Here is a 12,291-nt window from a genome sequence, read left to right as displayed (position 1 = left end):
TAAATCAGAGGCTGGCGATGGTTGCTGGAACCAATCATACCTGGGGGCTGCGGACTAAAAAATTGTCTGAACGCATTGGTCAGACGGCCACCTTCTCCACCGCTCCTTCTGACCGATGCCTCAGCAACACGTTGTCCAGGACCAGGAGTTTGTAACCTCCCAGTCTCTGCGAACGCATTGCACAGACCTTTCTGCAAGGCCTCCCGGAGATGTCTCATCCTCTTCTCCCTCTGCGACGCCAAGATAAGGTCTGTAACCTTACCCTTGTACCGTGGATCGAGGAGAGTGGCCAGCCAGTAATGGTCCCTCTCCTTGATCTGAAAAATACGAGGATCCTTCCGCAGGCTTTGCAGGATCAGGGAGGCCATGCAACATAGGTTAGCTGAGGCATTCGGTCCGGAGTCCTCTGGGTCACTAAGGACAACATGATCCGCAGCTACCTCCTCCCAGCCACGTACAAGTCTCTTCCTCTTCCTTGTCCTCTTCCTGTGTGATGGGTGGGACAGCAGGAACACTGTCTGGAAAAAGGGGGCCTTGAGAGGCAAGGAAGTCCTCCTCTTCCTGCCTCTGTTCTGCCTCAAGTGCCCTGTCCATTATTCCACGCAGCGTATGTTCCAACAGGTGAACAAGAGGTACAGAGTCACTGATGCATGCACTGTCACTGCTCACCATCCTTGTGGCCTCCTCAAAACGGTGACAGGACAGTGCATGCATCCCCGATCATGCCCCACTGGCGTGGGGAGAAAAAAAACTGAGGTCCCCTGACCCTGGCATGTCACATATAAGGCGGTTCTTGGGCAGGTTCAACTCCTTTTGGAGCTCACCCAGCAGAGCACAGGCATTAAATGATCGGTGGAAATGCACACAGACTTTCCTGGCCTGCTTCAGGACATCATGTAAGCCCGGGGTACCTGCTCAACAACCTCTGCACCACCAGGTTAAGGACGTGAGCCACACAGGGCACAGGGGTCAGTTGTCCCTGTCGGAGGGCGGAGAGGAGGTTTTTGCCATTGTCGCAAACCACCAAACCTGGCTTAAGCTAGCGTGGCGTCAACCACCTCTCGGCCTGCCCCTGCAGAGCTGACAAAATATCTGCCCCAGCGTGGCTCCTGTCCCCCAAACAAACCAGCGCAAGCACGGCATGGCATCGTTTTGCCTGCATGCTTGCGTAGCCCCTTGAACGTCTACGGAGCACCGCTGGTTCCGAGGAGTGAGCACTGGAAGAGGCCATGGAGGAAGAAGAAGAAGAAGAGGAGGAGGGGGTGGAGGAGAGAGGTGTGTCACAACCAGTAGTAGCATTTTGGAGGCGTGGCGGTGGAACAACCTCCAACACTACTGCACCTTGTCCTGCATCCTTCCCAGCTGCCAAAAGAGTGACCTAATGGGCCGTGAAAGACCGGTAACGTCCCTGTCCATGCCTGCTGGACCATGAATCAGCGGTAATATGCACCTTACCGCTGACCGCCCTGTCCAGCGAGGCAAGGACATTGCCTTCCACATGCCGGTAGAGAGCCAGAATCGCCTTCGGTGAGAAAAGTGGCGTTTAGGGACCTGCCACTGAGGAACTGCACATTGCACAAACTCACGGAAGGGGGCCGAGTCTACCAACCGAAAAGGCAGCAGTTGAAGTGCTAGCAATTTAGCCAAGCTAGCATTCAACCGCTGGGCATGTGGATGGCTGGGAGTGAACTTCTTTCTACGGTCCAGCAGCTAGGGCAGGGAAATTTGCCTGCTACAATCGGACATGGGTGTACTACTAGCAGTGTGCCCGCAAGCACTTGGCTGTGACACACCTAATTCTACATCTTCATTCCTTTGAGCAAAGGTTTCAGAGAGGACTGAAGGTCTAGTGGAGTTGGAGATCCCAGATGATAAGGAGCAAGGAGAGGTCCGCTTTGTTCTTTGAGGTAAGCTTGCCAACAAGCTGCATGGCAGGTCAACATATGTCTGGTCAAGCATGTGGTGCCCTGTTTTGGCCACGCGAGATACGCTTGAGACATATGTTGCAAATAGCAGCGGTGCGATCTGATGCACTGGTCTCAAAAAAGGCCCACACCAAAGAACTTTTAGAATAACGGACAGAGGCAGCGCCCTGCACAGGCCGGAGCTTTGTGGTGTGATTCAGTCGGTGTGCTGCCCCTAAGCTGGCCCCCAGAGGGTATCCTGCCTCATTGGAAATGTGCCTCCTCCTCCTCTCTCCTACCAGGCACCCACGTGGAGTCAGTGCCCTCATCACCCCCTACCTCTCCATCACTGGAGCAAACCTGGCAGTATGCTGCAGCTTGTGGAACATGACTGCTAGATTGCTGTCCTTCTTGAGCATCCCCTCTCTCTGTGCTCACGCTACTGCCTTCCTCTGAGTATCATCATCAGAGCCTACAAAACACTGGGCATCCTCCTGGAGCATGTACCCAACACTGTGCTCAAAGAGTTCAGGAGACTCCTCAGGAGGACATGGTGGGTCTAGGGAAGGAGTCACTGATGATGACATTGAGATGAGGGAAGAGGATGCGTTGGCAGCTGCTTTGTCAGTACCCTGAGCCTGGGTGAGAGAAGATGAGGAGGATGAAGAGGGCTTGGTCATCCACTCTACCAAGTCTTCGGCATGATGCGGCTCAACACGTCCAGCTGCTGAAAATAAGGACAAGCGTGTCCCATGGCCACGTGCTGATGACGATGCACAGTGTCCACAACCAGCACTGTTGTCTCTAGACACAGAGCCTGCTTGCCCTCTTTTATTGGCTCGTGCCTGTCTGCCTCTCCTTGTTGGCCTTCCAGACATGGTAATGGCCTGCAGGGAGATGGGAAAACCAGCAATTGGGTAGTGTATATTGTGCTGGAGGCACAAAACACCCACTAACTCCTGCAGATGCCTTTATTATAGAACACCAGCAATAAAGGGTAGATATAGGTGTGTACTGTGCTGTGCAGGAGGCACACAACACCAACTAACTCCTGCAGATGGCTCAATTAGAGAAGAGCAATATAGGTAGCTACAGGTGTATACTGCGCTGGAGGCAGTCAAACTAAATCCTGCAGATGGCTGATTAGAGAACAGCAACAATGGGTAGATACAGGTGTATTCTGCGGTGCTGGCACACAGACAACACCCAGTTGCCCACTAACTACTGAAGATGGCTCAATTAGAGAACAGCAACAATGGGTAGATACAGGTGAATTCTGCAGTGCTGGCACACAGACAACACCCAGTTGCCCACTAACTCCTGCAGATGGCTCAATTAGAGAACAGCAACAATGGGTAGATACAGGTGTATTCTGTGGTGCCGGCACACAGACAACACCCAGTTGCCCACAAACTCCTGCAGATGGCTCAATTAGAGAACAGCAACAATGGGTAGATACAGGTGTATTCTGCGGTGCTGGCACACAGACAACACCCAGTTGCCCACTAACTACTGCAGATGGCTCAATTAGAGAACAGCAACAATGGGTAGATACAGGTGTATTCTGTGGTGCTGGCACACAGACAACACCCAGTTGCCCACAAACTCCTGCAGATGGCTCAATTAGAGAACAGCAACAATGGGTAGATACAGGTGTATTCTGCAGTGCTGGCACACAGACAACACCCAGTTGCCCACTAACTACTGCAGATGGCTCCATTATAGAACAGCAACAATGGCTAGATACAGGTGTATTCTGCAGTGCTGGCACACAGATAACACCCAGTTGCTCACTAACTACTGCAGATGGTTCAATTAGAGAACACTCAGAACAGCAATGAACGGTAGATGCAGATGGATTGTGCGGTGAAGGCACACACACACAAAACATCCACTAACTCCTGCAGACGCCAGAACATTACACACATATATAGTGTGGGGCATGTACTACAGAGCCTGAGCTATAATTGGCCACAGGCATCCTGCCTGTGGCCAATCATGGCTCTCCTTGCTGCCGGCGCTGTGATTGGCCAAGCATGCGGGGTCACAGTCCAATCACGAGCCAGCAATGCACTGGGATGGCTCACAGAGTTCTGGCTTCGCCGAACGGGCAAACAGCCGGTGTTCGAGTCGAACATGCGTTCGACTCGAACACCAAGCTCATTCCTAATCCTGATGCACTGAAGGCCTATCTCATTTGTTGACGCCAGGACAAAATATCCCCAAATGGAAAGTAGACAATCCAAGATATTTAGCAAGATGCATAGAGAATGTTTTGAAGTTGTGATTTTTTTGCCACAATTTTTTTTACATACCGTAGAGCTGCGTGATTCTGGATAAAATGAGAATCACAATTTTTTGCTTAGACTAAAGATCATGATTATCGGAGTAACATTGTCTTTCACATTATACAAAAAATTGGGCTAACTTTACAGTTAAATTTTTTTTTTAATTAATTTTGAAGTATATTTTTTCCCAAAAAAAGTACTTTGCAAGACCACAGTGCAAATACAGTGTGACATAAAATATTGCAATGACCGCCATTTTACTCCCTAGGGTATCTGCTTAAAAAATATATATAATGTGTGGAGGTTCTAAGTAATTTTCTAGTAAAAAATACAGATTTTAACTTGTAAGCAACAAACGTCAGAAAAAGGTTTAGTCTAAGTTTTTCAACTGCCCTCATTTACAGACCGAAGTTCACCCATTTGATCTAAAAGAACCAAATAATGCATTGTCTCTCAGCGCTGAGCAATGTTGTGATAAACAGCTTTTTTTTTCTTTGACAGCTTCAAGCAGAGAACGGCTCTGCATTTACATAACTCATGGAAATTATGGATTAAGATCGTGAGGGGGGCCTGAATCGAGATTGCGATTTTTTTAACGATTAATCAGCGTGAGCTGTGATCACTGAGTCACAGAGACTCAGGTAATCACAGATCCAAGTAAGGGGCCGGTCCTGGCCCCTTACCACGTGATCAGCTTTCAGTCAATGACAGCCGATTACGTGTGTAAACAAAAGCTCTGTAATCGTTTTTTTTCTTCTCCTCACGCTGACAGCGTGAGGAGAAAAAACAGCAAATCATTGGCTTATGTGCAAGGGACATCGGTCCTGAAGAGGATGCCAATCAGTACCCTCATCTGTGCCAATTATTACTCCCTACCAGTGCCAACTGCCAGTGCCCAGCGACACCTATCAATGCCCATCAGTGCCATCTATCAATACTTACCAGTGGGGCCAATCAGTGCCTCATCAGTGCCACCTAGCAGTTTTGTCTATCAATTTAACTTACCAGTGCCAATCATTGCCTATTATTGTCCCCCATCAGTGCCCATCACTGCTACCCATCAGTGCCCATCATTGCCAGCTATCAGTGCTACCTATTAGTGCCACTTCTCAGTGCCACCTATCAATGCCCTTCAGTGGTACCCATCAGTGCCACCTCTCACAGTGTCACCTCCCAGTGCCGCCTTATCGGTGCCCATTAGTGCCAATTATTGCAACCCAACGGTGCCCATCAGTGCAGCCTCATCAGCGTACATCAAAGAAGGAGAAAAATTACCTATTTTAAACTTTTATAACAAAATATTAAAAAAAATATATATATATATATATATATATATATATTAAAATTCAGTCTTTTTACATTTATTTTAACAAGAAATAAAAACCGTAGAGGTGATCAAAATACCACCAAAAGAAAGCTCCATTTGTGGGGAAAAAATTGTGTTGTATGACCGCGCAATTGTCATTAAAAGCGTCACAGAGCTGAAAGCTGAAAAATCGTCTAGACAGGAGGGGGGTTTAAGTGCCCAGTAAGCAATTGGTTCATCGTTTACAATTTAACACACTGTGACCAGAGCAAAATAGTGTTAGCAAATATTATTAAAACATAAATGCATAGCTTTACAAGGAACATTTAAACCTGACATACAAGGGCCTACTTCAGTATTTGAGAGGAAGCAATCTGCATGGGTAGGCGGTTGTATGAGTTGTAAGGTGAGGCTGCATATAGCAATACATACTGCCACCACGGTGGGTCAATAAACGTACCCATGGAACAAAGATCATGTAGAACAAGGTTGGAGTTTGCAGTGTAATGAGCATCAAGTAGAAGTAGAGAAGATAGAATAGAAAAAAAGGAAAGGTGTGGGTGAGGAACGTTAATGACAAGTCTACGAGGGTGAGAGAAGTGAGTGTAGACCTGTTTGGTTGGGTGCAAGAAGAGGAGTACACAGAAAGCTTGGCAAGATAGATCAGGGTATAGGGTCGAAGTCACACCTTCTGTTAAGTTTTTGTCAAGGGTGGGGTGCTTGGGTGATGTACTGTTATACTGAATGTCCCTAGTGCATATAATTAAATAACTCTGAACAAGTGTGTAATAAAGGGCAGCTGTTTGGGCATAATATGTGATTACAGTAAGTTGCACATCGTTGACCAGTCAATTCTAATTTATCTGTAATACATGCCATAGAAAAGAACTTCAAACCTGTGGCCACTCTCCTTGCGATGTTGCACGTTTTGTTATTTCATTGATTGTGTTTTTTCTGGAATCAGGATCTGTTCGTGACACCATTATAGGCTGAAGGGAATGTAAGATACCTACAACACAAGATAAATTTGATAAATGTACTACTCCAGAAACTGAAGTCTAGGGTAACAACATCACTTCTTCATTCTAACAGGAGCTGCTAGGCAACTGAGTGCCTGTTAGTTAGTATTGTTATTGTAATATAAGATTAGTTGAATGTAAGAAAGGGTGAAGAAACTTTATTACAGTAACCTTCTCAATTTAATAAATTATTAGAATACATTGTTCATTTGTATTTTATGCGACAACCACATCAATATCAGTATTCAGTAGAGATATATTCTTCAGCCAGTGGATGGCAGAGTATAGTGAACAAAATGTGTAAAAAAAACGTGATTGCGGCATCCATTTGTGTTCCCACAAATTGAAGTGCACAGAAAATAATCAGTGATGCTGCGCTGTTCCAACTCAACTTAAAGTGGTTGTATACTCAATTTTTTAACTTTTACCTACAGGAAAGCCTATAATAAGGCTTACCTGCAGGTAAAAAAAATATCTCCTAAACCTGTACGGTTTAGGAGATATTCCCCTCGGTATGCGCCGCTGACTGCAGCGGCGCATGCGCACAAGGGGATTCTCGGCCTGAAAATCCGGCAGTGGCCGGCCGGCCGGAATGAAATCTCCCGCGCGCATGCGCAGGAGTGACGATATCGCGGCTCCGGCCACTCACAGCGCCGGAGACGCGATACCCGGAAGAAACGCAGAGGGAGCATGTCAGCTCCCTCGGCGTGGATCGTGCCAGATGTCGGGGCCTCGTTCTAAGGTAAGTATTTCATAATGAGCTAGTATGCGGTGCATACTAGCTCATTATGCCTTTTGCTTTGCAGGTGTTAAAAAAAAAAAATAATAATTGCGGGTTTACTACCGCTTTAATAAATTAAGTTCTAATATGAATATTTAGTAACAAAATATGAATGCGACATGAAATGATAAAATACTGAAGTACTGAACCAGAGAGATTGTGAATAAATATAGAGCTCTAAACATCTGCAACCATTAGCTTAATATAAACAGTGGCATCCCAATCATAGGTGCCGAAATGAAAGTAAAAAAATAAAATAAAAGTGTAAAACAGTCTTTTCAATAACCTGCAAAATGGACAATGATAGTGAATAAATGTCTTTGTTAGAATGAAAATCCAAACCAGGTCTATTGCTGTTGTGCCTTTAACAATAACCAATTTGTACCACCTCGGTGCTCACAGAACCTGCACCTCCAGTGAGATGTATTAGACGCATTACTATCTCAGGCCACCAGGGTAACATCAGGTCATCCAAGATCCACTAGGGGCACTCCTTGTTTCTCTCCCAGGTTCCAATGTGAATACAGTCAGGCTCCTTTAACACTTCCGCCTATCATGCAGTATTATGCTCATGTTTGGTAAAATCCAAGACAGCCTTTCATATTGTACTTCATTGCTAACAATGTGCTTTATTAACCATTTGCCTATGGGCACTTATACCCCCTTCCTGCCCAGGCCAATTTTCAGCGCTGTTGCACTTTGAATGTCAACTGCGTGGTCATGCTTTCCCAAATTAAATTTTTAATAATGTCATCCAGCGAAGCTCCAAATAGCCTCTCACCTTGGAAGGACAGATCCGCCAGTGCTTTTTTTTTTTTAGATGCCTAGTCTGCAGATCAGCATTTCAGCCAAATCAGGCGCCGTAGCACCCCTGCTGATACTGATGCTCTAGAGAGCAGGGGGACCGTATTCAGGGCCGCATCACAGACATACTTAAGGCCATGCACCAACTGATCTGCCAGTTCTACACAGACCAGGGAAGTCTGTTGCTTCTCCAATTCACGGTGCAACAATTTTGCCCATTCAGTAAGCATCTGTGACACCAAGGCCGTGGCCAGCACAGGCCATAACACTGACCCCACCCCTCGGCCCTCCTGTCAGCAGGGTCCTTGAACGAAGGAGTCCCTTCTACTGGAATTGTGGTTACTTTATTTAACCTGGATACCGGGGGGTCAACGACCAGAGGAGATTCACCCCTTTGAGGAGAGCCTCCTGAAATAATGTAACGCACTGCCATTCTTCTTGGGACTGAAAAGGCCCGTTGCGGGCTTCCCCATTCCTTGTAGATGAACTTATCAAAATAAGACAAATACGGAAACACCTTAGGTGCACGGGGCAGTTTGCAGGATCCAAAAGGGACTGCCACCTCAGCAGAAGGTCATGCTGCATCCTGTATCTTCAGGGTATCCCACACCGCTGTGATAAGTGCTCCTACTAGCGCTTTTCCTGCACTAACCCAGACAGAGTCATTCTCACTGCCCGAACGGTCCTGGACCACATCCTCTGAACAGTCACCACGGCCCAAGTCTGAATCAGAGCTCTCCCCAGAAAACAGGGGGGCAGGGAGCATTTTTTACCCCCCTTGCGCCTGCATGCCGCTTACACCCTGGCAACAAAGGTCTCCAGGACCGCCGACAAAGCATCTATAGGCGCTGCATTTTGGGCATTTGAGCCGGTTGCAATAGCAGGGATGTCTGAGAAAGAAGCTCCAGCTTCTGACGCCATGCTGACCCTCATTCGCTTGCCACAACTTAAGGGACTTAAGGCAAGGTATACAAAATCCCACCCTCCTATCTGCTCACAGACTGAGCGGCCCCACCGCAGGACTCACCACCCTGATGAGTACTGCGCTGTGCTGTGCTGCCACCGTCCGCTCTGCCCTGTGTCAGTCACAATGTGCTCAGAGTAAAAACCACACTGTTCGGAAGTATAAAGATAATGGCCGCCAGCCGTCCTAGCAAAAATATAACCAAGAAAATGGCCGCCAAACCTTCTAGAAAATGGCTGACAGCAAATACACTGCATAAGGCTACAGGAAAATGGCCACGGTCTGCGCGGTGGCCTCCTCTCACGGCAAACAGCCTGAGTACCTCATTGTGAAGGAAAAAAGCAGGGAAAGAAAGAGCGGACCCTGACAGGCAGTGCAGCCCCCCCCCCCCCTCTAAGGCCCAGATCCCCCCTGGAGGACCTTCGGCCAGGTACATAAACCGCACCTCATGCCCAGTCACACAGCAGCCCCAGCAGGGAATAAGGGATAGAAAGAGAGGAAAGGGAGAGTGAGAGACCCCCTAGTCAACCTCCCAGGGAATGCCCAGCTGCTTCATCCTGCCGAGTCAGGGGGAGCCGTACTTACCCCTCATGTCGGGATTGCTGGATGCATTCCACCACAGACCCATCACTTGAGCAGTATGGGGTGGCTGTCGACCACGGCACACTGACAAGGACAGCAGTAGTCCGGTCAGGTGTGTGCCCCAGAGCATATAGCTCACTGGCCACCCCTGGAGCAGAAGGGGCCTGTTGTGGCCGACCCAGTGAGTAGCTAGGGTCTGCTCATGCTCGATGGCCAGGCTGGGGAGACTACAAGGATCTATATTATCCAGCCTGTCACCCAGCCTGGCTGTTGATTGTATATCACAGGATCAAAATTGCAGAAAAAAAAAAAGAAAAAATTCCCAGGACCAATGGTCCCCTCAGGGAGCCATGTTCTTCTCCTACATTAGGCAGAAAAAAAACTGAGCTGCAGGAAGTAGGGGTTATAGCCAGTGGGACCGCCTCCTGGGCAGTGCTATGCAGTCTTGCTGTTTTTACATGTGTTATATGTTCTGCCTAGTCCTCTCCTGAAGGTGGCGTGATAAAGGTCAAGAATTAAAGAAGCTGTGTCCATCAATAAACAAGAGAGAAAACTAGCCGATTATCGTTTCTGTTTACATCATGTGATCAGCTTTCATTGGCTGACAGCTATTCATGTGATAAGGAGTCAGGATCATCCCATTACTGTGATCTATGATCAGCCAAATCTCTTTGACTTGCTGATCAGAGCATGCCACCCGCACCCCGCAGGGGGCACATAGGCCGCTCAAGGATAGGAGGATGTATATGGATGCCTTCCTGACAATTAAGGCCTGCGCTGTAGCTGTCTTTCAGCTATAGTGCGGGCAGGAAGGGGTTGAAGAATGAGTAACACTCACAATAAAATGATTTGTAAAGAGTAATAAAAACACGAGTGGATACCGGGATGCACTTCTGCGTGCCTCACTCCTGGTCTGCTTCTGACTCCACTCACGCACCGCATGCGCTACATCACTGTCACATCACTTCATCAGGGGATTACTGTAGGCAGACTCAATGTCCTTAAATACCTATTGGGATTACAATGAATGAGCAGCCATTTTCTTGTAGCCAAAAGTAGGAGCACATATGGTGGGCATTATGTCTATGTCCCAATAGGATCAGCATGGATCGGGCGCCATTTTATAGAAGTCAGTGGACATTAACTAGAATGATGAAAAAAAGGCAAATTGTGGTGTATTGCAAATTAAAAAATCAGTTTGCTCAAATAAAATAAGCATAGAGCCTTTGTACATACATGTAATACGATCAAAAAATTATATTGCCTATTAAAATATATAATGGTGGGTGGGGGGGGATGTCAAGGATACAGAAAAGCTGTTTCAGGACTATGCACATGGTGGCAATGATGATGATACTGCACGCCGGTGGTAAGCAATTTTTCACGGGCAATGGAAGGCTGGTGTTGGCGTTTCAATCATCATGGCAGCATGGTTGATATGATGTCAGGGTGATCGAAGTGCATTGTTTCTATTGTTATATTTTAATATATAATAATGTAGTGGTTCAACTCATTATAATGCAGAATCAGTGGGAGCCCTGGGCGTGTCACTTGCCACATCACCTGCCCCCATTTGTAGATTGTCACTTGCCATGTCACTTGCCACAGCACTTGCCACCATTTGCAGATTGTCACTTGCCATGCCAGCCAGTGCCACCAAATGTTCATTCTAGCTGCATTGGCGGCAGGCTGGCAGCACTGGCCCATTTAATGAAGGCAGGAGGGCAAAGATGCAGGGCAGGCAGTGAGAGATGATGTAATCTCTCTGCTCCCCGCCGTATCTCTGACATTTAAAAGGCCCGTGCTGTGAGGGCAGAAGAGTGCTGATGTGTGGCAGGCAGTGAGAGATGATGTCATCTCTCTGCTCCTCGCCACACATTGCTCCCACATTGAAGTCTCAGCTGTGAGGGTGGAAGAGTGGAGAGAGATGATGTCCTCTCTGCTCGTCTGCCCGTTCACCGATTACATTAATTCATAAAAGAAAGGAGCCGATAAATTACAAGTTTACCGTCTCCTTCCTCTGCTCTCCATTCTGGCAGATTTAGGATAAGCAGAGAGGAGACAGAGGAGGACACGGGGACCCGGGGACCTGGAGAGAGGGAGGACACAGGGCACAGTCGGGGATGATCAGTGCAGTGGTGGGGGCAGTTGAAAGCGCCAATCTCCCTGTATAGCTTTTAATAAAGCATCTGACAGCTACAGGTGGTAGAGGAGGAGAAGCGGCTGTCAGAAAGGGAGATCAGTGCTTGTAACTGTTTCCACTACTGCAACTATCACCTGTGAGGTTGCCCAGCTCCCCTGCTGAGCTTGAGGATGCCTGGTCCAATACAACAGGTATCGGATCAGGCATCAGAGCATTTGCACGAGCACTGATACTCGTGCAAATGCTTTTTTATCAGCACAAATACCAGTATCGGTATCGGTGCATCTCTACATGTGGGGTACACAGCAAACATGTGGAAGGAGGTGTTCTGGTCTGTTTTTTTTTTTTTGTTTTTTTTTTTTCGTAGCGCCGCTACTCCTGAAGCTATGTTTGTAAATTTAGTTTTTTCTAAGACCATAGCTGGGTCTTAGGGTTAAATTATGTAAATTGTGATTCTGGCATCAGTTTGGCTGGACTGCACTATGTTCTGCCTGGTCATG

At 47.4% G+C, this 12,291-nt stretch overlaps 1 protein-coding gene across 5 annotated transcripts in view; it reads right to left on the bottom strand.

The window, feature by feature from the left end:
- Nucleotides 1-12,291, bottom strand: part of LPCAT2 (lysophosphatidylcholine acyltransferase 2) — a 322,785-nt gene that overhangs the window by 180,976 nt on the left and 129,518 nt on the right. For all 5 annotated transcript variants that reach the window (XM_077458072.1, XM_077458053.1, XM_077458081.1 and 2 more), the window contains exon 5: nt 6,395-6,507. In XM_077458072.1, coding sequence (XP_077314198.1) covers nt 6,395-6,507 — 113 coding nt within the window. The remainder of the gene's footprint in view (nt 1-6,394; nt 6,508-12,291) is intronic.

The sequence above is a fragment of the Lithobates pipiens genome, unplaced genomic scaffold (assembly GCF_037356315.1).
Source record: "Lithobates pipiens isolate NorthernLeopardFrog02 unplaced genomic scaffold, aLitPip1_a1.2 Scaffold_10, whole genome shotgun sequence".
Taxonomy (NCBI): Eukaryota; Metazoa; Chordata; class Amphibia; order Anura; family Ranidae; genus Lithobates; species Lithobates pipiens.
Note: the sequence above shows the minus strand (reverse complement) of the source record. Positions and strands in the feature narration are given on the sequence as shown.